The 26,207-nt window shown below is 45.1% G+C and overlaps 1 protein-coding gene across 1 annotated transcript in view; it reads right to left on the reverse strand.

Annotated features, from left to right (window-relative positions):
* ABCG5 (ATP binding cassette subfamily G member 5) overlaps positions 1-4,493 on the reverse strand; it is a 46,390-nt gene extending 41,897 nt beyond the window's left edge. Inside the window, exon 1 of the mRNA XM_030194613.1 lies at positions 4,246-4,493. Coding sequence (XP_030050473.1) covers positions 4,246-4,376 — 131 coding nt within the window. The 5' untranslated portion in view covers positions 4,377-4,493. The remainder of the gene's footprint in view (positions 1-4,245) is intronic.
* Between the last annotated feature and the right edge of the window lie 21,714 nt (positions 4,494-26,207).

Below are 26,207 nucleotides of genomic sequence, written 5' to 3' on the forward strand. Positions count from 1 at the left end.
GTGTAGATTTTTATGTATCTTAAAAAAACATATTATAAAAAGTTATAAACTTTGGACAAGGCCATAATTCATTAATTTGGGCCATACAAATTTTTTAAAAAACTGAATTAATTTTGACAGTTCTAGGATAAATTGCGCTTATGTGTTGCCAGTGTTGCCCCCATCCCATCCCCTGGTCCCAGCACCTCATCTGACTGAGTACAGAGGCGGATTGCCCTATCAGCAGGTTTGGGTATGTCCCGATGTGCTAGTCAGGTTGACACTTAGGGACCCTTTAACTAAGATGTGCTGAGAAATGGGCTTAGCGCATTTTAACACAGGTCCTTCCTGCGTACAAAGCCCATTTCTAACATGTCCCTAAAACAGGGCTTTTCTCTTTTTTCAGGTCCCACACTAATTTTTCCATTAGCATGAGACCTGCAAAAACATTAATGCAAAAGCACATAGGGGCCCCTGCTGGCTTGCTGCATGCCAATCCGGCACTACCGCCGGGCTACCGCAGTGCCTGCCCCCACTGTGCACCATTTCTGGCATGTCAGAATTTGTTTTTTAAGTTTTTTAGCACCAGGGGCTTACCTGCCAATACCATCAGTCTCTCCCAGGAAATGGCGGCATGGCAAGTGTTTCACTTACCGCATGGCCATTCCATTCCTTGAAATATTCGCAATGTGTTCAGACATATTAGTGAACGGTAATGCACAAATTATTTTTTTGTCAACTGATCTTGCTATGGGATTTAACAGTGATTCTCTTGACACATGAGAGGCTTTTTGAAAACCCATATCTATATATTTCTTTGGGTAACCTTTGTCTATAAATCGATTAGCCATATCCATTGATCCTAGGGTCTGAACAAAGACGTTTCAGTCGTAAAAATTGGCCATAAGGTAAGTTCGATTTAAGTGATGTGCTACGACAACTGTTGTAATTCAAAAATTTATTATTCAAAAATATGGCCAATATACTCTCAGGAGGAGTTTTCTTATTTACTGCAGTGGAGATAACAAACACTTATCTGTGTGCATGTCCTCAAACAATTAACATACATAGTAACATAGTAGATGACGGCAGAAAAAGACCTGCACGGTCCATCCAGTCTGCCCAACAAGATAAATTCATATGTGCTACTTTTTATTTCTACCTGTCCTCTTCAGGGCACAGACCGTATAAGTCTGGCTAGCACTATCCCCGCCTCCCAATTCCAGGACTCAAACATGCGTGGGATAAACATAAAGGAATCCTGTGCAGAAGGAAGGGATCCTCAGGAGCTTAGCCTAGAATGGGTGGCAGAGCTGGTGGTTAGGAGGCGAGGCTAGTGCTGGGCAGACTTATACGGTCTGTGCCAGAGCCGGTGGTGGGAGGCAGGGATAGTGCTGGGCAGACTTATAGGGTCTGTGCCAGAGCTGGTGGTGGGAGGCGGGGTTGGTGGTTGGGAGGCGGGGATAGTGCTGGGCAGACTTATACGGTCTGTGCCAGAGCTGGTGGTGGGAGGTGGGGTTGGTGGTTGGGAAGCGGGGATAGTGCTGGGCAGACTTATAGGGTCTGTGCCAGAGCTGGTGGTTGGGAGGCGGGGTTGGTGGTTGGGAGGCGGGGATAGGGCTGGCCAGACTTATATGGTCTGTGCCCTGAAGAGGACAGTACAAATAAAAAAGTAGCACATGAATTTATCTTCTTGGGCAGACTGGATGGACCGTCCAGGTCTTTTTCTGCCGTCATCTACTATGTTACTATCCAGCTTATAATTGAAAAAGAAAAACGCCTATATTGCGACCCAAATCGGGAGATAGACGTTTATCTCACAAAAACGAATAAAGCGGTATAATGGAAAGCCGACTTTGGACGTTTTCAACTGCACTCCGTCGCGGATGCGGACAAAGTTGATGGGGGCGTGTCGAAGGCGTGGTGAAGGCGGAACTGGGGCGTGGTTATCAGGCGATCAGAGATGGGCGCCTTTCGCCGATAATGGAAGAAAAATATGCGTTTTTAGCGAGAATTTAGGGCACTTTTCCTGGACCCTGTTTTTCCACGAATAAGGCCCCAAAAAGTGCCCTAAATGACCAGATGACCACTGGAGGGAATCCGGGATGACCTCCCCTGACTCCTCCAGTGGTCACAAACCCCCTCCCACCACAAAATATGCCGTTTCACAACTTTTTATTTTCACCCTCAAATGTCATACCCACCTCCCTGGCAGCAGTATGCAGGTCACTGGAGCAGTTATTAGGGGGTGCAGTGGACTTCAGGCAGGTGGACCCAGGCCCATCCCCCCCTACCTGTTACAATTGTGCTGCTTAATGCTTAGTCGTCCAACCCCCCCAAACCCACTGTACCCACATGTAGGTGCCCCCCTTCACCCCTTAGGGCTATAGTAATGGTGTAGACTTGTGGGCAGTGGGTTTTGAGGGGAATTTGGGGGCTGAACACACAAGGGAAGGGTGCTATGCACCTGGGAGCTCTTTTACCTTTTTTTTGTTTTTGTAAAAGTGCCCCCTAGGGTGCCCGGTTGGTGTCCTGGCATGTGAGGGGGAGCAGTGCACTACGACTCCTGGCCCCTCCCACGAACAAATGCCTTGGATTTATTCGTTTTTGAGCTGGGCGCTTTCATTTTCCATTATCACTGAAAAACAAAAACGCCCAGCTCACAAATTGTCGAATAAAACATGGATGTCTATTTTTTTCGAAAATACGGTTTGGTCTGCCCCTTCACGGACCCGTTCTCGGAGATAAACACCCATGGAGATAGACGTTTTCGTTCAATTATGCCCCTCCACGACTCCTTACTATCCCTAATAGTAGTAGTAAGGAGTCCTGGAATTGTTTGAGGACATGCACACAGATAAGTGTTTGTTATCTCCACTGCAGTAAATAAGAAAACTCCTACTGAGAGTATATTGGCCATATTTTTGAACAAGTTGACATTTTAAGTTTAACACAAAAGAAGTAAAAAGGACACTATAAGCATTTTAAAAAATATACAAAAATTGGGACGGATGGCAGGGGGCTGTCTATGATTATAATTGTCACATTGATTAGACACTTCAAATTGATGAGAATCTATTTGCCTCGGTGACTGTATGAGACTCCCCCTTATCATAGTAATTTGCTGACCAGTTGACTTTAGTTCTATCGTTTAGTTGGGGGTATACACATACATTTGTGGTAGAGCACCACCACTAGGATTTCGACAGTATTTCTAGGATAAGCAGCATAAAATGCTTTGTACTTTTTGGGGGGATCTTGCCAGGTACTTATGACCTGGATTGACCACTGTTGGAAACAGGATGCTGGGCTTGATGGACCTTTAGTCTGTCCCAGTATAACAACACTTATGTACTTGGGATTCTGAATGGAATCTTGCTACTCTTTGGGGTTCTACATGTTATCAATAGAAATCAAACAAAATAAAACATGGAAAAGAAAATAAGATGATACCTTTTTTTTTGGACATAACTTAATACATTTCTTGATTAGCTTTCGAAGGTTGCCCTTCTTCGTCATTTCGTGATTTCTATTGATAACCTTAAGAGTGGACTAACACGGCTACCACACTCCTCTACTTAAGATGGGTTCTACATGGAATGTTGCTACACTTTGAAATTCTGCATGGAATCTTGGTATTCTTTAGAATTCTAGAATCTTGCTACTCTTTGGGGTTCTACATGGAATGTTGCTATTCTTTGTTTTTCTGCCAGGTACTTGTGACCTGGATTGTCCACTGTTGGAAACAGGATGCTGAGCTTGATGGACCTTTGGTCTGTCCCAGTATGGCAATACTTATGTAGGTATGGTAAAATAAGATGTCTTAACTCTCCCCTGGGTCTGCTATGTAGTGTTTTACTGTCCTGCTTCCCTATGGGAGTGTAGTGGTCTGCCCTTACAGTTGGGAGTGGGAAAGATGGAGCTGGAGCTGAACTTTTCTAATTTAAACTGGGAATTGCTAAACATGTTGCCTCAGCTGAACTGCAGCAATTTGTAGCTGTTAGGTGAATCAGCACCTGAAAACAAAGCTAAAATGTTTTAAATATACAACTGAGCTTTGATTTTGGTATAATCTGATATATCCCACGGGCCAGTAGGGGGGAAAAAAAGTCCTTCCAGGTTATTTCCCTGCAATCCACCCCTGAGTAAGAATCAGAGCCCCCCCTCTCCCCCCCCCCCCGGTATATCCCACGGGCCAGTTATTTCCCTGCAATTCACCCCTGCACTTTACCTGAGCATCTCCCAGACCTGATCCCAACCTTTTACCTGACTGAATATGAGAGCTGGTGGGCACTGACACAGCAGCGGGACCCCTCTGTTCCTTGTCCTGCCCCAGGCTCTTGACTGCTCATCTCGGTATCCTCCGCCCGGACCTCGGACCCGTGGGGCAGATCCATCTTCCAGCCTGCGGGTAACCGGCCCTTCAGCACTACGTTAAAGCAGTCGACAGGCAGCAGACGGTGGACAGACAGAGAGAGGGAGCAGCAGGGCTTTGAGCTCCAGGGTAAGGTGGCAGCTGATGCCACTCGACCGCCTCCAGCTCTCACTCAGGTGCCATTTATCACGACACCTTTGGACTCCGGTACAAGGGAGGGGCTGCTGGGGCAGAGAGATAGTCTGTATCCCTATAATTGCTGCGTGCTGGGTTCCGACCTATGCAGAGAGCAAGAGGGGAGAATCGGAGCACGGCCGAAGAGGTAACTATATATCCCCAGGGTCAGAGATTTTCAGCTGAACTCAAATGAACTTAAAAAGTCAACAAAGTTTTTATTTGGCGTTTGCCACACGGGTGCTCAGAAAGCAAAGTGCTTTTATTTTTCCAGGCTTCTTTAAAAAAAAAAAAAAATCAGATGATTGAATAACAGCACAGATGCAACAAAATAAGCAGAGCATTGTGTAATTATTCTAACAGCATTTTGCGGTGTATTTGTGTTGTCACCCTTCTTGAGGCAGGAAAGTGGAAATACATTTTCATAGGCTGGCCTGATGCAAATCTTTCACCGCTTCTGATATGATTGGATTTGAACGGTGTGAGAAATCTGGGATTCCATATGGCTCATGGATGGGGTTTGGAACCCGAGTATCGCAGGTGCTGAAAATGGTGAGAAAGTTTGTGTTTCCTTCGTTGGATTTGGAATTTTGGTGCCGTCCTTAATTCTGCCCCATCTTGATTATTGTAATGGCCTTTATGAAGACCCGGTATATTAAAAAAATAAATTAAAAAATTTACAGACCGCAAAATTTTGCAGCACAAGTGATGTTGGAGTCTCCAAATGGGATTCTGCTGGGCCACTATTTGCCCGTTTACACTGTTACCAATACCGGCTGGGTTACAATTCAGATTGATGACGGTGACTTTTTTTGTGTTCTGTGGGGAAAAGGGCCTCAGTATTTATGAGACAGGATTGATCGGAATGTTCCCGGGAGGACATTGAGACCTAGTCAGGGCGCTCCATTGAAGGAACCCTTGATGAAGGAGTTGAAGGGAGTATGCTATATAATATATTTAACTTTTTTAGTGGCAGCCCATTGGGGTCAAATACTTTGCCACCACTATTACATCACTCACACACACACACACACACACACACACACACACACACACACACACACACACACACACACACACACACACACACACTTGACATTTTGAAGACTTCTTAACATTTTTCTGTTTCCAGAAAAAGAAAGTGTAATGTTTGAGTGTATGGGTTACTTTTTTGATTGCTGTATGGTGGGAGGGAGTGGACTTGTGGGTCTGTTTTAGTGTTTTATATGTAAGCTTTTGTTCTTACCTACTTTTATTTTCAAGATGTTTTTTTTAATAAGATGTTGTTTTTCTCTGTTTCTATTTATTTGTTCTGTATATCACCTTGAGTGGAATGTTTTGGATTGGGGAAGACAATTAACACATTTGTATAAATAAATATAAGTAAATGTATAATTTACTGTTCCACTTAACTATTCTCACAGGGGAGTACAGAAGGAGAATAAACAACCAAAGTACCCAGTAACAATCAAATATAGCATTGAAAGGTAAACGCATAAAATAAACCAAGTTTATCTAACCAGCTTAGGATTTCAGGAGTATATAAATATAAAAACACAGATAAACCTATAATAAACAAATACTAGACTATAACAAGTATGAAATAAACTCAAAGTAAAATCCAGCTAGGCCAGGTCATTACAATGACCGAAACACTAACAAAACCAATCAAAAAGTCAAATGTAGACAGACACCCCGGCTAATTCTGCATAAAACAACCTGTTCAGAATGCAAAGCTTACTTAGAAAGACCCAAGCTTTAGTCGGTTTTAGGCGGTTTTCTAAAACGCAAGTAAATCTTCCGCTGCTGATCCACTGCTAGCATTTGCTTGTTAGATACGACGACTGATTTGATTCGGGTTTGATGCTCACTGAATTAGTTTTTACTCTTGTTGTACTGTTGAGGTTTTACATAAAAGAGTGATGGGGAGGGGAGGGGAGGTGTACCTGTCTTTTCTCCCCTCAATCCAACTCCTCTGTAGGGTTCCTGAGTACATAAGTAATGCCACACTGGGAAAAGACCAAGGGTCCATCGAGCCCAGCATCCTGTCCACGGCAGCGGCCAATCCAGGCCAAGGGCACCTGGCAAGCTTCCCAAACGTACAAACATTCTATACATGTTATTCCCGGAATTACATAAGTACATAAGTACATAAGTAGTGCCATACTGGGAAAGACCAAAGGTCCATCTAGCCCAGCATCCTGTCACCGACAGTGGCCAATCCAGGTCAAGGGCACCTGGCACGCTCCCCAAACGTAAAAACATTCCAGACAAGTTATACCTAAAAATGCGGTTCCTAGCCCATTATAAACCATAAAGGCGGATTGCAGAGAAATATCAGCCTAGAATAAAAGCACAATTATTTATTTATTTAACTAATATTTAGCCTTTTGTTCAGATGCTAATCGTCCTTAGTAACTAACTGCTTGCAGTTCATCTGACCAAACATCTAATAATCCAACATGTATGTAAAGCAATTCTCAGAGATGCCAAGTTGCCCGGTTTCAGGCTGGAGATTTTGGGACAGTCCTGGATTTCTGACTACCTGTCTTGATCTCAATGGACAGTATCAGGCACTACAAATCCCACACTGCTTTGAATGCAGGACCTCCTGGGCAACTTGGCATCACTAAATTCCCTAACCTCCAATTCAAATTAGGAAAGTTGTCTTATCTATAGACACAGCACCACATAAAGTATATTCTCAGAGCAGGAGTGGTAGATTTTAAGTCTAGACTACAGCAAAAGCCTGCAATCAATGAAATTGTTTTTTTTTTTTTCCCCTAGTCACCCTCCTTCTCATGTCCAACTTTTCATGTCCAGCTCTCTCTCTCTCTTTCTCCTTGAGACAACATGAGGCCATGCTCCAGCACTCTTAGGGTTAAAAGGGCGGTGCATCCGTAGGAGTCAGGGTCAGTGACATCAGAGGGGCGGGGGGCGCGGACCTGAGAGAGAGCACAGCACTTTTTCTGTTTAGCCGGTGCTTGAAATCAGGAGATCCCCGTAGGGCAATCCGCCGCTGTTAATCGCACTCTGGCACTTAGACTCCGGAGGTTGGCAGGAGGCTTAAGGACGTCAAATCAGTGGCGTAGCCACAGGTGGGCCTGGGTGGGCCGGGGCCCACCTAACAGTTGCACACATTTAGTGGTAGCTGGTGGGAATCCCAAGCTCTGCCAGCTGAAGATTTCCCCCTGATGGTAACAAAAACACTACGCTCTGTGATACTGGCACCTGCATATGCTAAGTTTTCAGCACAAGGTGATCAATAGAAACCAAACAAAATAAAACATGGAAAAGAAAATAAGATGATACCTTTTTTATTGGACATAACTTAATACATTTCTTGATTAGCTTTCGAAGGTTGCCCTTCTTCGTCAGATCGGAAATAAGCAAATGTGCTAGCTGACAGTGTATATAAGTGAAAACATTCAAGCATTACTATGACAGTCTGACAGGGTGGGAGGATGGGGGTGGGTACGAGGTATGCATGGGGACATCAAAGCATATCATTGATATTCTAACAGGATGGGTGTGGATAATTGAGGGGTGGGGTGATCAACAGAGACATTCAGCTTTATGGTTTATAATGGGCTAGGAACCCCAGATCCTTGTTAAGTCCTTTCTGTTGAGTGTTAAAACATTCAATCATTCTGACTTCAAAGGTCTTACGTTCTTGTATGGTTTTAAAGTTACCTTTCAGGATTCTCACTGTGAAGTCACTGGTACAGTGTCCTGGTCCTGTAAAATGCTGACCAACAGGGGTGGGAGCCCTACTGGCACTAGTATTGTTCATGTGATGTCTTTGTAAATTGAATCTTGTCTTAAGCATCTGGCCTGTTTCTCCAATATAGCATCCTTCGTTACATTTTTTACACTGAATGATATATACCACATTGGAAGATGAGCAAGTGAAAGATTCCTTTATGTTGAATATCTTTCCTTTGTGGATGACTGTGGGGTCCTGTGAAATATTTTGGCATAGTTTGCAACTGGATAAATTACAGGGAAGTGTGCCCTTCTGTTCCTTTTCAGTCTGTGATGGAAGTTTACTTCTGATTAGCTTGTGTTTTAAGTTGGGTGGCTGTCGGAAGGCCAGTACTGGTGGGGATGGGAATATCTCTTTCAGTAATTCATCCTCCTGGAGTATAGGTTGTAGATCTCTTATGATTTTCCTCAGTTTTTCCAGCTCTGGATTGTATGTCACTACAAGGGGGATTCTGTCTGTGGCTTTTTTCTCCTTGTACTGTAGCAGATTCTCCCTGGGTGTTTTGAGGGAGGAGGCAATATTCTTTGAGATTATTTTGGGGTTGTAGCCTTTCTGTTTGAAGGATGCAGTCAGGCTTTTAAGGTGTCTGTCTCTGTCCCCTGGGTCAGAGCACATACGGTGGTATCTTGTGGCTTGGCTGTAAATGATGGATCTTTTTGTATGTGAAGGATGGAAGCTGGAGTTGTGGAGGTAGCTGCATCTGTCTGTGGGTTTCTTGTATATAGATGTTTGTATACAGCCATCACTGATTGAGACCGTGGTGTCCAAAAAATTGACTTTTTCTGGGGAGTAGTCAATTTTGAATCTGATTGTAGGATGGTATGTATTGAAGGCAGAATAAAATTGTTTCAGAGTTTGTTCACCCTCCGTGAAGAAACAAGGTGGAAAGAAGAGGAAGGGGAAATGGGACTTGATATGCCTTTCTGAGGTTTTTGCAACTATATTCAAAGTGGTTTACATAGTACATTCAGGTACTTATTTTGTACCAAGGCAATGGAGGGTTAAGTGACTTGCCCAGAGTCTCAAGGCGCTGCAGTGAGAATTGAACTCAGTTCCCCAAGATCAAAGTCCATTGCACTAACCACTAGGCTACTCCTCCACTAGCAACATTCCATGTAGAAGCCTGCCCTTGCAGATCAGCAATGCGGCCGCGCAGGCTTCTGTTTCTGTGTGTCTGACGTCCTGCACGTACATGCAGGACGTCAGACTCACAGAAACAGAAGCCTGTGCGGCTGTGTTGCTGATCTGCAAGGGCAGGCTTCTACATAGAATGTTGCTAGTGGAATAGCAACATTAACATTCCATGTAGAATCTCAAATAGTAGCAACAGAATCTCAATAGTAGCAACATTCCATGTAGAATTTCAAATAGGGAAAGGGAAATGGGACTTGATATACCATCTTTCTGAGGTTTTTGCAACTATATTCAAAGTGGTTTACATAGTATATTCAGGTACTTATTTTGTACCAGGGGCAATGGAGGGTTAAGTGACTTGCCCAGAGTCACAAGGAGCTGCAGTGGGAATTGAACTCAGTTCCCCAAGTCCATTGCACTAACCACTGGGCTACTCCTCCACTAGCAACATTCCATGTAGAAGCCTGCCCTTGCAGATCAGCAATGCAGCCGCGCAGGCTTCTGTTTCTGTGAGTGACGTCCTGCACGTACATGCAGGACATCAGACTCACAGAAACAGAAGCCTGTGCGGCTGTGTTGCTGATCTGCAAGGGCAGGCTTCCACATGGAATGTTGCTACTGGAATAGCAACATTAACATTCCATGTAGAATCTCAAATAGGGAAAGGGAAATGGGACTTGATATACCATCTTTCTGAGGTTTTTGCAACTACATTCAAAGCTGTTTACATATATTCAGGTGCTTATTTTGTACCAGGGGCAATGGAGGGTTAAGTGACTTGCCCAGAGTCACAAGGAGCTGCAGTGGGAATTGAACTCAGCTCCCGAAGATCAAAGTCCATTGCACTAACCACTAGGCTACTCCTCCACTCCACTTCCAAGTCTGTATTATCCAGTTAACACACTCTAATGCAAACCTGCTAGCTAGGTCATGCTTCCTTGCCCATTCCCCACCCATGACGCGTCTCCTCCCCCCCCCCCCCCCCCCCGAAAACCTACAAAAATGTGGTAACAGGCAAATTACTGCAAAATGTTTTAGCACATTTTGTGGTAAGCTGTTTCTTGGGCGTTAGAACACTTTTGTAAAAGGACACCTTAGTGCTCTGTAGGCTTATATACAGCAGCTGTTCCCACCTTTCCTTTTTCCCCCCAAGCATCTGCGCCATAGAAAAAAAAAGTACTATACTCTGTTTCAGCTCCACCCCTCCTTTCCTTGTGTGACTGTCTCTGACTCCTGCAGCTGCACCGCCCCTTTAACCCTATGAGTGCTGAAGTGTCACTCAACCAAGCCTGGCTGCCCCAATGCAGGTGCTTGTTTTCTGACCCAGCTTGATATTGCTGAAAGGAACCCCCAGCAACAGTCCCCCCTGTTCTAATTACAAAGCATGGCCCTCTGAGCTCCTCCTACTGAAAGGAGGTGGTAAGGAAATCATGATTCAGACAGAATAATGGGATTTGCATGTGTGATCTGGGTACAAGTGTAAATGTGAACGGTTGTGGGAGTGAGTTGCAGGGGTATTGTTTGGAAGGTTTTTAATGCACTGAATTATTTTCACTAATAAAGACTTTGTAACTTATAGAGAATAGGAGTACTGTTTGTTAATGTCTAGATAATGCCAGGGCAGTTCAAGATCAGCGTCAGTGCGAACCTGAAAAGTATGCAAACTCCAATGATATTCAGTGCCAGTGTTCTTCACTCACCCTCTCAACACCATCTTATCATTCCCCCTGTTTTCTTCTCTTGCCTTGAATCAACACGTCACTCTGCATTCTTTCTGCTATTTCCCCCCTCCCTGTAACTTTCTTCCTACCCACTTCCAATCCGAACAGTCTTACCCCAGGTTCTGTTCTTCTCTCAAAACCTACCATATCTCCATGGCTTTTTTGGTGGGATCCCAGCACAGGCAGAAGGTGTCCACTCAGGTTTCTTGCTTTGACAGCAATCGCTTTCCTCCCATTCTCTGTTTCCACTGTCCTATCTAGCATTTGTAGTTCTTTTCCTGATTTTATTATGGGTTTATTGTTTTATTGGAAACTGATTTGATTTTTTTTGTTTGTTTTGTTACATTTGTACCCCGCGCTTTCCCACTCATGGCAGGCTCAATGCGGCTTACATGGGGCAATGGAGGGTTAAGTGACTTGCCCAGAGTCACAAGGAGCTACCTGTGCCGGGAATCGAACGCAGTTCCTCAGTTCCCCAGGACCAAAGTCCACCACCCTAACCACTAGGCCACTCCTCCACTGTTGCTACAATTGGAGATTCTACATGGAATATTCCACTAGCAACATTCCATGTAGAAGTCGGCCCTTGCAGATCACCAATGTGGCCGCACAGGCTTCTGCTTCTGTGAGTCTGACGTCCTGCACGTACGTGCAGGACGTCAGACTCACAGAAACAGAAGCCTGCGCAGCCTTCTACATGGAATGTTGCTAGTGGAATAGCAACATTCCATGTAGAATCTCCAATAGTAGCAACATTCCATTAGAATCTCCAATAGTATCTATTTTATTTTTTGTTACATTTGTACCCTGCGCTTTCCCACTCATGGCAGGCTCAATGCGGCTTACATGGGGCAATGGAGGGTTAAGTGACTTGCCCAGAGTCACAAGGAGCTGCCTGTGCCGGGAATCGAACGCAGTTCCTCAGTTCCCCAGGACCAAAGTCCACCACCCTAACCACTAGGCCACTCCTCCACTGAATTTGAAAGGTGGTATCTCAAGCTAAAAATAAACATAAACGTAAATGTCAATATTCCAGCTATACTCTATCCTATAATATCTCCTTAAATGTGATGTTGCATACTTTGAAGGTGGACGTGCACATGGGCGGAGCGTAGATGGGGCACACTGTTACGCACATAAATTATAGAATCCTATAGTTTACCTGTGCTTTGTAGAAATCTAGGTGCAAGCATTTACACCAGATCTATGGCTGGTATAAGTGGTCCGGACTAAAATATTTATTTATTTAGGGCTCCTTTTACAAAGCCACACTAGTGATTCCCATGTGGCAAATGCGACAAAGCCCATAGGAACTGAATGGGCTTTGTTGCATTTGCCAGGCCAGAATTGCTAGTGTGGCTTTGTAAAAGGAGCCCTTAATCACTTAGGGTCCCTATTACTAAAGCTTGCTAAAAAGTGGACTATGCTATCCCTCAGTGCCAGTTTCTCCCATGCGCTGAGGCCACTTTTAGCATGGCGGTAAAAATGGCCCCATTTTCTGTTTTGTCTATTAATGGCCATGTGCTAATTTCCCCATTAGCTAGTAGTGTGTGTGTGTCCTTACTGACACCTATTTTCTAAGTGGTAAGGGGTCCCGCACTAAACTTGCGCTAATCGGTTAGCGTGTGGTGGTGTAGCAGTGCTAACTAATTAGCGCTAGGCATGACTACTTTCAGGCTTATTTTTGAAAGAGAAGGGCACCTATCTTTCGACACAAATCGGGAGATGGGCGTCCTTCTCTCAGGGTCGCCCAAATTGGCTTAATCGAAAGCTGATTTTGGGTGTCCTCAACTGCTTCCCGTCGTGGGGACGACCAAAGTTCACGGGGGTGTGTCAGCACCATAGTGAAGGTGGGGCTGGGGCGTGATTAGGAGATGGCGTCCTTGGCCGATAATGCTAAAAAGAAGGGTCCTTACTGCCCAAATTCTTTACCGCTAGGTCTATGGCTGGTGGTAAGGTCTTGAGACCCAAAATGGACGTGTGGCAAATTTTGATTTTGCCGCATGTCCATTTTCGGGGGAAAAAAGAGGCCTTTTTTTACAGGTGCGCTGAAAAATGAAGCTGCGTGTGCCCGAAACCCCCACCTACACTACCGCTTGCCATTTTTCAGCGTGCCTTTGTGAAAGGACCCCTCTATTTCTTAGCGCATGGGTAGTACGTACCAAACTCAGAACTACCGCAGGATGCCTGAGTGTGCTTCACTGTAGGGCCTTTTACCCGGCTTACCACAGTTTAGAAAAAGGGCCCCTTATTTTCTACTTGCCACTTTAGCGGGGTACAATAAAACATTCATATTCATAAAAATCTACACAACACAATTAAGACGTGGAGAGCATTTTTGATATGACGTCTAAGTCTCACTTTGGATGTTTTACTCAAAACGTCCAGAATCCGAACAGCAAATATTTTCTAAACAGCAAAATGTTTACCTTTTTTTTCTCTTTTCAAAAACAGCCACTTGCTAGATGATTTTGTGCTCTGTGCGCTTATCCTTTTGGTCCATTTTTGAAAAAGGAGTCCAAGTGAAAAACGCACAAAATCAAGCCATTGGGATGTAGGAGGAGCCAACACTCTGCCTGCAATTTCCTTTTTTCCGGGCAGCAGTAAAAGGGTGCCCTTAGCACACGGCAAACCCACACGCCCACACCACCACCACCACCGCAGGGCCTCTCTTACCACCGCTTGGTAAAAGGGCCCTTAATTTGGAGAAAGTAACCATTATTTCTTGAGATTTAACTCCCACTGCAGATCAATTGGCTCTTTTTTTCAGTGATAAGATTTATAATATTAGATCACAATTTAGTAACGTGAGTAACATAGTAGATGACGGCAGAAAAAGACCTCCATGGTCCATCCAGTCTGCCCAACAAGATAAATTCATATGTGGTACTTTTTGTGTATACCTTACCTTGATTTGTATGTGTCATTTTCAGGGCACAGACCATAGAAGTCTGTCCAGCACTAGCCCCGCCTCCCAACCACCAGCCCCGCCTCCAACCACCGGCTCCGCCACCCAATCTTGGCTAAGCTTCTGAAGATCCCTTCCTTCCGAACAGGATTCCTTTATGTTTATCCCACGCATGTTTGAATTCCGTTTTCATCTCCACCACCTCCCACGGGAGGGCATTCCAAGCATCTACCACTCTTTCCTTGAAAAAATACTTCCTGACATTTTTCTTGAGTCTGCCCCCCTTCAATCTCATTTCATAGGTCTATGGTAAGGATATTGTTAATGAATTTTTTCATCCTAGATATAAAAATGATGCAGTACCAGTAGATATGCTTTGGTGTGATTGCCATAAAATACGATGGTCTGATATGAATCAATTAATTAACAAATTTATTAAATCCACATTGTCAATTGGATTCATGTCCTACTGTTCACATGAAAAAAGCCTCTCTTTTGTTTAGACTTAAAATTTATAACCGGTTGACTATTTTTGTAGCACGAGGATTCTTCCCTGAATATTTGGGTCATATTTTCTTAACACCTATCCCAAACATTAGAAATGAATGTCAGGCAATTGTGGGTAACTACAGACCAGTAGCTTCTATACCTTTTCTAGCCAAACTTATGGAGGCTTTGGTTACTGTTCAAGTCGTAGCTTATTTAGACAAGTTCAATATCCTACATCATTCACAGTCAGGGTTTCGGGCAAATTTTAGTACAGAGACATTTTTATGCGCGCTGACATTTGAATTACAATAACTATTAGTAGTTAGACTCTGGAACTCATTGCCGGAGAAGGTAGTGATGGCAACTGGACTTGCTGAGCTTAAAGGGGGTCTGGACAGATTCCTGAAGGAAAGGTCCATTGATCATTATTAAATTTGGGGGTTTTGCCAGGTTCTTGGGGCCTGGATTGGCTGCTGTCGGAGACAGAGTGCTGGGCTTGATGGACCTTTGGTCTTTTCCCAGTGTGGCAGTGCTTATGTACTTATGTACTATACAATAGGACTACTTCAACTATCTTAAATGTATTCAAATATTTTTGTGGAACATCAGAAAATGGATGATTTCTTTTTCAAACAAGGTTATCAATAGAAATCAAACAAAATAAAACATGGAAAAGAAACTAAGATGATCCCTTTTTTATTGGACATAACTTAATACATTTCTTGATTAGTTTTCGAAGGTTGCCCTTCTTCGTCAGATCGGAAATAAGCAAATGTGCCCAACAAGATAAATTCCACTCGCTCGTTACCTCTCGTCTTGACTATTGCAACCTTCTTCTCGCTGGCCTCCCGCTTAGCCATCTATCCCCCCTTCAATCTGTCCAAAATTCCGCCGCACGTCTTATCTACCGCGTGAACCAATACTCTCATATCACCCCTCTCCTCAAGTCGCTTCACTGGCTCCCGATCCATTACCGTATACAGTTCAAGCTTCTCCTATTGACCTTCAAGTGCACTCAATCTGCAGCCCCCCATTACCTCTCTACCCTCCTCTCCCCGTATGTTCCCACCCGTAACCTCCGCTCTCAGGACAAATCACTCCTATCCGTATCCTTATCTACCACCGCTAACTCCAGACTCCACCCCTTCTGCCTCGCATCACCTTATGCCTGGAACAGACTTCCCGAGCCCATACGCCATGCGCCCTCCCTGCCTATCTTCAAGTCCTTACTCAAAGCCCATCTCTTCTCCCTTGCTTTTGGCGCCTAACCACCTTCCCCATTCATGTTACCTACACTGACTACAGAGTTTGTAACCTCTAGATTGTAAGCTCTCTTGAGCAGGGACTATCCTTCCCCATGTTAAACTTGTACAGCGCTGCATAACCCTGGCAGCGCTATAGAAATGCTAAGTAGTAGTAGTAGTAGTAGTAATATGTGCTACTTTTTATTTGTACCTGTCCTCTTCAGGGCACAGACCATATAAGTCTGGCCAGCACTATCCCCGCCTCCCAACCACCAGCTCTGGCACAGACCGTATAAGTCTGCCCAGCACTATCTCCCCCACGCCAACCACCAGCCCCGCCTCCCAACCACCAGCCCCGCCTCCCACCATTGGCTCTGGCACAGACCGTATAAGTCTGCCCAGCACTATCCCCGCCTCCCAACCACTAGCCTCGCCTCCCACCACCGGCTCTGCCACCTAAACTCGGCTAAGCTCCCAAGGATACATTCCTTCTGAACATGATTCCTTTATGTTTATCCCACTCATGTTTGAATTCTCTGCCAGTCTCTTGCCTATGTTTACTAAGGCACGCTATAGGCGTGTTAGCATTTTTAACACGTGTAAATGGTTTACGCGTGTTAAACACTAATGCACCCATAGAAATGTATAGGTGATTTAGCGTTTAATGCACCTTAACTTTACAGGTGCGTTAGAAATGCTAACACACCTTAGTAAACATACCCCTTTGTGATATTTCTTTGTCAGTACATATCCTTCCACGAGTCGCTTAAGGCAGCTTTATTTAGGAAGTATGTGCTCTTAGGTTAAGTTTTTGACTCATAATATTTGTTTTAAATCATATCGTATTTTTGTACTGTGCTTTGTGAGCTCCCAGTTTACTGGACTGGTTCCTACTTACTACTACTACTACTTAACATTTCTAAAGCGCTACTGGGGTTACGCAGCGCTGTACAATTTAACATAGAAGGACAGTCCCTGCTCAAAGAGCTTACAATCTACAATGTAATCTGCTCCGAACTAGAAGCCACGGTAAAAAGTGGCCTGCAGCAGTGTAGGTGAGTGTACTAGGTGCGCGCTGGGCCAGTTTTTACCGCATCTACAAAAAAGGTTTTTTTTAACGTGACGGGAACTTTATTTCTTTTGGTTAATGTTATGTACTATTTACATTGTACTAAATTCAATAAAAAATCTTGGAAAAAAAAAATGAAACCAGCATGCGTCTAAAACTGGCCTGAGCCCTTAATGCCACCTATTGATCTAGCAGTAAGGGCTCACGCGTTACACACGCGGTGACAGGACACCGCCCATCAACTGCCGATTACCCCCAAGAAATGGTGCGTACGGGAGCAAATAAATAATTCATCCAGGTGTTATGGGCACGTGCCAAATCTGAAATTACCACCGGGGCACGCTGGCCTGGTGGTAGTCTCATTTGGGCGCACGCTGCATGCGCGTAGAGCCTACTGCAGCTTAGTAAAAGGGCCCTTAAGTTTTTGGTGCGAGCGGAATAGAAATATCTGGTAATGTAACATAATGTTTGAAATCAATAATAATAAAAAAATTCTTCTAATTCAGCGCTTGTACAGAAATTGGAGACAGAAACAAAATGCTTAATACGAAAATGCAAATCCTCCGGGCCAAGGAAAATTACGCTCCATAAAGTCACCCCATTTATGGGGCAGCGTAGCGCAACGAGGGAAGAATAACATTTAGAAACAGAAAATGTGTTCTTTTCTCTGTCCTTGATTTTAGTCTGCGTGTCGCCTTGACCTGTATCCAGAAAAGGTAGATTAGCAAGCTCTGAATTAATGATAAACGATTATGGGTGGAGCGCATCTTAAATTGGTGTATCTAATATAAGAAGTCAAGCGCTACATTTCTGAACTCAACACCTGAGAGCTCCTTCCATCTGCTGACAAAGGCTGCTTAATCTTATCAGACAAGAATAAAAGCAAATAGTCAGGCTCATAAAACAGGGATTTAGCACTCCTATATATCTCTGACAGTACGTTTGCACGGATGCATTAGAGAAAATGCTGATCCAATTTATAGAGCCTTAGGACACAAATAAGAAACTCATTTCTCCTTAATTGTGTAGCTTTAACAACATCAGGAAATTAATTTTAGTATTGTAAGATGTGTGGGATTTAGGCACAAACAATGTGCACAGGAGAAATCCCTCAGGCTCCACCAAGGGTAATTTTTGTGGAGAGTTTGATGACATCACTGGTTACCTAGAAGAGGTGTGTTCTGATGATCTCCAAAATCCTGTCCGTTCAGGGGAAATGGGAGAGTTTCATTGGCAGATACATTAAAGCAAGGAGGGAAGTTTTAGAACTAAAGAGAGAACACAGATTTAAAATGTGTCTGTTGGCTCTAATCTCCTAACCACTGTGCTAGAGAGAGCCCCCCAGACTGATGCCATGAATTCCATTTATTCATAACAGTGTTTATAAACCAGTGAACACAGAGCTATATCATTTAAAAACAGACAGGTACCCAGACTTCTCTGACCTGAAGATTGGAGTGTGGTCAATGTGACACTGATTTTTTAAAAAAGATTCCAGGGGTGATCTGGGAAATTACAGACCATTAAGCCTGACTTCAGTGCCGGGTAAAATAGTGGGAACTATTATAAAGAATACAATTACGGAACGCATACATAAACTTGGTTTAATGGGACAGAGTCAGCAGGGGTTCAACTAAGGGAAGTCTCGCCTCACCAATTTGCTTCATTTTCTTGAAGGTGTGAATAAACATGTGGAAAAAAGGTGAGCCAGTCGATGTAGTGTATGACAAAGTCCCTCATGAGAGACTCCTGAGAAAATTAAAGAGTCGTGGGACAGGAGACAATGTTCTATTGTGCATTAGGAACTGATTACTGGACAGAAAACAGAGGGTAGGGTTAAATGGCCATTTTTCTCAGTGGAGGAGGCTGAATAGTGGAGTGCCACGGGGATCTGCACTGAGACTGGTGCTATTTAACATATTGGTAAGCAAACGTAACATATCAGGAAGGAAAGCCTTCTCCTGCATAAGAAAGCTAAGGAGAATTAAGAATTGTTTTGAGGGCCCACAATTTAAACTGGTGGTGCAGATGCTGATCTTGAGCCAATTGGATTATCGTAACATGCTATATGTAGGATGCAATCGTACCCTCCTGAAGAAATTGCAGACTGCGCAGAATATGGCGATAAGACTGAGATATGCCGCAGGAAGATTTGATAGGTAACTCCTTTATTAACTAGAGCCCATTGGTGGCCTAGTCAGGCTCGAATAGATTTTAAGGTTTGTGTTATGGCCTTTAGGATATATGCGCCTCAATATATGCTTACCAAGCTGTGGGAAAAAGAGCCCTGCGGTAGTGATGGGGGCCATTTTTGCCGCAGTGGGTAAAAAGCCTCTAAAAAAGACATGGCCATGTGGTAATATTATTCTTACCGCTTGGCCATGTGGGGGGAGCAGTTACCGTCACCCATTGAGTTGGCGGTAAGGGCTCCCACAGTAACCCAGTGGTAACAGTGCAGCGCGTGGTGCTGCCTGATTACCAGTGGGTTATCGCTGCACCAGGGGCATAGCCAGACCTCAGCGGGAGGGGGGGGCCAGAGCCCGAGGTGGGGGGGCACTGTTTAGCCACCGACCCCCCCCCCGCAACCCCCCCGCCACTTTGGACCGCCACCGCAACTGCAACCCCTCCCCCCACCGCATCAGGTACCTTGTTTACTGGCAGGGGTCCCCAATCCCCGCCAGCCGAAGAGGCTACATGCACGGTGCAGGACATAAGGCGTCAGAAACAGATGATCCCACAACGAAGGCACCGAAGTCGACCGGCGCTGAAGAAAACTCTTTGGCTGGCGACCCCCGCCAGCAAGCAAGGTACCTGATGTGATGGCAGGGCGGGGGGTGGGCGGCGACGGCGGGAGGGGAGTCAAATGTATAGGGGGCCAGGGCGTAATCTGTGGGAGCCCATGCCCCCGTGGCCCCACGTAGCTATGCCCCTGCACTGCACTACAAATTATGGAATAATTTTCCGTAGTACTGGAAATGGCACGCTTGTGGCAGATCTGCCGCCAGTAGCCGCATTGAGCCCATGGTAGTTCCAGGTTGCTGCACCGCGTGGCAACCATTTAGTAAAAGGGGTCCTTAGAGATTTTTTTAGTATTATACTTACCTTCTGTCAAAAGAATTAGATTTATAAAATCTTTTCAATCAGCTTTCTCCTTTGTGGGAATCCAAAAGTGGAACTGTTTGCCTTTATTTAAACGGCAATATGAGAGTTACCCTTTATTCTAGAGAGGCCTAAAAACTTGGTTGTTTAAGAAATATTTGTCTTAACTTACGGGTATAGATGTGGGTAAATGTTAATGTAGGAGATAAACTTTAAGTATATTCCCAAGTATGCCTGGTTCTCTTTTTGTGATCTGCACAGAACTCATGAGGCGGATTATAAGAATAGAATAGAATCTATAAATGATCTGGAAATGAGAGCGACAAGTGAGGTGATTAAATTTTCAGATGACACAAAACTATTCAAAGTTGTTAAAACACATGCGGACTGTGAAAAATTGCAGGAAGACCCTTAGGAAATTAGAAGACTGGGCATCCAAATGGCAGATGAAATTTAATGTGGCCAAATGCAAAGTGATGCATATTGGAAAGAATAATCTAAATCATAGTTACCTGATGCTAGGGTCCACTTTGGGGGTCAGCATCCAAGAAACAGATCAAGGTGTCGTTCTAGACAATATGCTGAAATCTTTTGTCAAGTGTGTGGCGACGGCCAAAAAAGCAAACAGGATGCTAGGAATGATTAGGAAAGGAATGGTAAATAAAACCAAGAATATTAAAATGCCTCGGCATCACTCCATGCTGCGATCTCACCTTGAGTATTGCATTCAGTTCTGGTCACCATCATGCTTATTTTCGAAGGAGAAGGCCAGCCATCTTCCGACACAAATCGGGAGATGGCCGGCCATCTCCTAAACCCGGCCAAATCGGTATAATCGAAAGCCGATTTTGGCCGGCTTCAACTGCTTTCCGTCGCAGGGCCGGCCAAAGTTAAAGGGGGCGATTCAGCAGGGTACGGAAGGCGGGACGGGGGGCATGGTTACGAGATGACCAGCTTCGGCCAATAATGGAAAAAAGAAGGCCAGCTCTGACGAGCATTTGGCCGGCTTCAATTGGTCCATTTATTTTTAGGACCAAGCCGCAAAAAAGTGCCCCAACTGACCAGATGACCACCGGAGGGAATCAGGGATCACCTCCCCTTACTCCCCCAGTGGTCACCAACCCCCTCCCACCCAAAATTTTTTTTAAACATTTTTGTGCCAGCTTCTATGCCAGCCTCAAATGTCATACCCAGCTTCATCACAGCACTATGCAGGTCCCTGGAGCAGTTTTTAGTGGGTACTGCAGTGGACTTCAGGCAGGTGGACCCAGGCCCATCCCTCCCCTACCTGTTACACTTGTGGTGATAAATGTGAGCCCTCCAAAACCCACCCGAAATCCACTGTACCCACATGTAGGTGCCCCCTTCACCCCTAAGGGCTATGGTAGTGTTGTACAGTTGTGGGTAGTGGGTTTGGGGTTTTTTGGGGGGCTCAGCACCCAAGGTAAGGGAGCTATGCACCTGGGAGCAATTTGTGAAGTCTACTGCAGTGCCCCCTAGGGTGCCCGGTTGGTGTCCTGGCATGTGAGGGGGACCACTGCACTATAAATGCTGGCTCCTCCCATGACCAAATGGCTAGGATTTGGCCAGGTTTGAGATGGCCTCCATTAGTTTCCATTATCGGTGGGAAACCAATGGCGGTGATCTCTAACGCCAGCCATCTCTAACGCCGGCCCAAATGTTGAGATTTGGCCAGCCCCGACCATATTATCGAAACGAAAGATGGCCGGCCATCTTGTTTCGATAATACAGTTGGGTATGCTACTTTACGGGGCCGGCCTTAGAGATGGCCGCCCATATAGATGACCGGCCCCATTCAATTATGCCCCTCTATATCTCAAAAAAGATATAGTGGAATTAGAAAAGGTTCATAGAAGAATGACCAAAATGATAAAAGGGATGGAATTCCTCTCATATAAGGAAAGGCTAAAGAGGTTAGGGCTCTTCAACTTGGAAAACAGATGGCTGAGGGGAGATATGATTGGGGTCTACAAAATCCTGACTGGTCTAGAATGGATAAAAGTGAATCAATTATTTGCTCTTTTAAAAAATACAAAAACTAGGGGGCACTCAAAGTTACATGGAAATACTTTTAAAACAAAGTGGATGAAATATTTTTTTCACTCAATGAATAGTTAAGCTCTGGAACTCGTTGCCAGAGGATGTGGTAACAGCAGTTAGCATGCCTGGGTTTAAAAAAGGTTTGGAGAAGTTCCTGGAGGAAATGTTCCTAGTCCTGGGGGAAGCCACTGCTAGCCCTGGGATCAGTGATATGGAATGTTGCTATTATTTGAGTTTCTCAAAAAGACAAAGTTTAAAAAAATGTTTTTGTTGAATATGAGAATTTGGACCATGCAGTAGGCTCAAGGATTTGAAATAGCTGTGTGCTATAGGAGATCCAATGACCTTGCCTCTGGTGTATATCTGAATATCTGATGCTTCCATGTTCCTTTCCTTTTTAAGATTTCTTCAGAAAAATCATGTTAATATTGCTTCTTTTTCTCACATATTATCTTTTGGGGAGCATAGTTGGGGTTTTTTCCCCCTTTTGCACTATTACTATTTGGGTTTCTGCCAGGTACTTGTGACCTGGATTGGCTACTGCTGGAAACAGGATACTGGGCTGGGTGGACCATTGGTCTGACCCAGTTTGGCTATTTTTATGTTCTTATGGGTATCCACCTCACCCTTTTTGCTAATGACCGAAGGACAATGAAAACAGTGTCTAATCTGTAATTTACCATCAGGGCATCGCTTGTTAAGACCTACAGCTGAATGAGTTGCCTGTGCCATCTTTGAGGCTGGGAGAAGAAATACCTGCAGCACCCAAACCCTCCAGCATCAGCTTCGGAATTTGCATCTCTTAAGAAGGAGATTTTCAGGAACTGCCAGTCCCATGCCACCGAGATCACCACAACTGTAAATATATCTTTTACATTACTACTAAGTGAATGGATCCGAAGGAGCTTAGCCGAGATTGGGTGGCAGAGCCGGTGGCGGGAGGCGGGGATGGTGCTGGGCAGACTTATACGGTCTGTGCCAGAGCCGGTGGTGGGAGGTGGGGCTGGTGGTTGGAAGGTGGGGATAGTGCTGGGCAGACTTATACGGTCTGTGCCAGAACCGGTGGTGGGAGGCGGGACTGGTGGTTGGGAGGCGGGGATAGTGCTGGGCAGACTTATACGGTTTGTGCCAGAGCTGGTGGTGGGATGAGGGGCTGGTGGTTGGGAGGCAGGGATAGTGCTGGGCAGACTTATACGGTCTGTGCCCTGAAAAGGACAGGTACAAATCAAGGTAAGGTATACACAAAAAGTAGCACATATGAGTTTATCTTGTTGGGCAGACTGGATGGACCATGCAGGTCTTTTTCTGCCGTCATCTACTATGTTACTATTACTACTAAGTGTATCTGACCATGTATACCGGTGTGATTTTTGTTGAGAGCAATAGAAGAATGTCATAGTTCTCATAATGGGAGTAATCATTTCATCCTGCTTGTCTGACATTGCTGCTTGGATGTCTGAACGCCATCTGAAGCTAAACATGACTAAAACTGAACTTCTCATTTCCCCCCCCTAAAACCCACCTCCCCTCTTCCCCCTTTCTCTATCTCTGTTAATGGCTCTCACATCCTCCCTGTCTCCTCGGCTCGTAACCTTGGAGTCATCTTTGATTCCTCCTCTGCACATATTCAACAAATCGCTAAAACCTGTCATTTCTTTATCTACAATATTAGCAAAATTCGCCCCTTCCTTTCTGAGTACGCTACCAGAACCCTTATCCAAACCCTTGTCACCTCTCACTTGGATTATTGCAATTTACTTCTCACTGGTCTTCCTCTCAGCCATCTCTCTCCTCTCCAGTCTGTCCAAAATTCTGCAGCATGACTTATTTTCCGTCAAAATCGTTATACCCACATTAGCCCACTCCTCAAGTCACTTCACTGGCTCCCTGTCCGCTTCCGCATACAGTTCAAACTTCTCTTACTGACCTTCAAATGCATCCAGTCTGCAGCTACCCATTACCTCTCCACTCTCATCTCTCCCTACATTCCTCCCCGTGACCTCCGCTCACTGGACAAATTTCTCTTGTCTTCCCCCTTCTCCTCTACTGCTAACTCCGGGCTTCGTTCCTTTTCCCTCGCAGCTCCTTATGCCTGGAATAAACTTCCTGAGCCTGTACATCTAGCTCCATCTCTACCGGTTTTCAAATCTGTGCTGAAAACCCACCTTTTCACCACTGCTTTTGGCTCCTAGCCACTACTCAATTTGCCCTCCCCTTGTTCCTTCTCACCCAGTACTTCCCTCGCCCTTAATTGTCTTGTCTGTCTGTATTATTTTAGATTGTAAGCTCTATGGAGTAGGGAATGTCTCTCTGTGTCAGATGTTCAGCGCTGCGTGCGTCTGGTAGCGCTATACAAATGTTAATAATAATAACATTCCATGTAGAAGCCTGCCCTTGCAGATGAGCAACGCAGCCGCGCAGGCTTCTGTTTCTGTGAGTCTGACGTCCTGCACGTACGTGCAGGACGTCGCACTCACAGAAACAGAAGCCTGTGCGGCCGCATTGCTGATCTGCAAGGGCAGGCTTCTAAATGGAATGTTGCTAGTGGAGGAGTAGCCTAGTGGTTACTGCAGTGGAGCATGGAATGTTGCTACTATTGAGATTCTACATGGAATGTTGCTACTATTGGAGATTCTAGATGGAATGTTTTGGCTCCTAACCACTACTCAATTCCCCTATCCTTGTTCCTTCTCACCCAGTACTTCCCTCGTCCTTAATTGTCTTGTCTGTCTGTATTTTTAGATTGTAAGCTCTATTGAGCAGGGACTGTCTCTCTCTACGTTGGATGTTCAGCGTGGCGTGCGTCCGGCAGTGCTATACAAATGTTAATAATAATAATAATAATAATATTCAGTATGAACTTGTGCATAGTTGCAGAAATTCTCCTGTAATACACTATGGGGCCTTTTGCAAGGTGTCGGTAAGCCCAATGCGGGCTTACTGCACGCTAAAATGGAACTACCGCTGGCAGTAGTGTAGCGAGGGTGGCTGCCACCCAGGGTGGTTCGCCGCTGCGCACCCTCCCCCCTGGGTGCAGCATGACACCCCCCCTCGGTGCATCAACCCCCCCTCGGCGCATCAACCCCCCCCCCCCCCCTTGGTGCATCAACCCCCCCACGGTGCATCAACCCCCCCTCGGTGCATCAACCCCCCCTCGGCGCATCACCCAAGCCCCCCCCCGAGTGCATTTTTGCCTGCCGTGTGCATACCGCTGGGGGGGGTGTTGGTTCTGCTGGTTCCCTGCTCCCTCTGCCCCGGAACAGGAAGTAACCTGTTCCGGGGCAGAGGGAGCAGGGAACCAGTGGAGCCAACACCCCCCCAGCAGCGTGCACCCAGGACGGACCGCCCCCACCGCCCCGCCCTTGCTATGCCACTGACCGATGGCCCAATGCGGCCACTGGCAGTAGTTCCGGCTGAAGCGCATGCCATTTCCAGCGTTCTGGGTAAATTTTCCCCTAGCATGGGCTAACCCAGCAGTAATCGAGCATCACCATGAGCTGCCCAGTTACTACTGGGTTACCGCGGGAGCCCTTACCGCCACCTCAATGAACATAAGAACGTAAGAGTAGCCATACTGGGTCAGACCCATGGTCCATCCAGCCTAGCACCCTGCTTTCCAAACAGTGGCCAAGCCAGGTCAAGAGTACCTGGCAGAAACCCAAATTGTGGCAAAACTCCATACTACAAATCCCAGCCTTGCCCCGGGCCCGGCTCAGTCTCTCGGCAGCACCTGATACCTAGTGTATCTAAATCTACACCACTTGAGTACAAATTTGCAAACATGAATACTACTGAAGCAGTGTACATTCAGGTACAGAAGGTACTTTTCTGTGCCTAGAGGGCTCACAATTAAAAAACAAAAAACCCCACAAGCTGCTGACTTGGAATTTGAATCCAGGTCCCTTGATTCTCAGCCCACTGCACTAACCATAGAGGCTATTCTTCAGCTACGTATGGAGATCTATTAAGAAGTTAATTAAAAAAAAGATTTTAGTACGATTAACGTCTATAGCAAAGTACCTTTCTGTAACTTGGATATGCTGGGTTATAGGTCTAAATTCCAATGTCCATTTTTTTGGACATAGACTTCCCTTCCTTTTTTGTTTTTTATTTATAACCATTTTAAATTTTTACAAGCGATAAAACAACTTGCCAGAAATACAGAGAAAGTAATATATAGGAATTATT

This window comes from Microcaecilia unicolor, chromosome 3 (assembly GCF_901765095.1).
Source record: "Microcaecilia unicolor chromosome 3, aMicUni1.1, whole genome shotgun sequence".
NCBI lineage: Eukaryota > Metazoa > Chordata > Amphibia > Gymnophiona > Siphonopidae > Microcaecilia > Microcaecilia unicolor.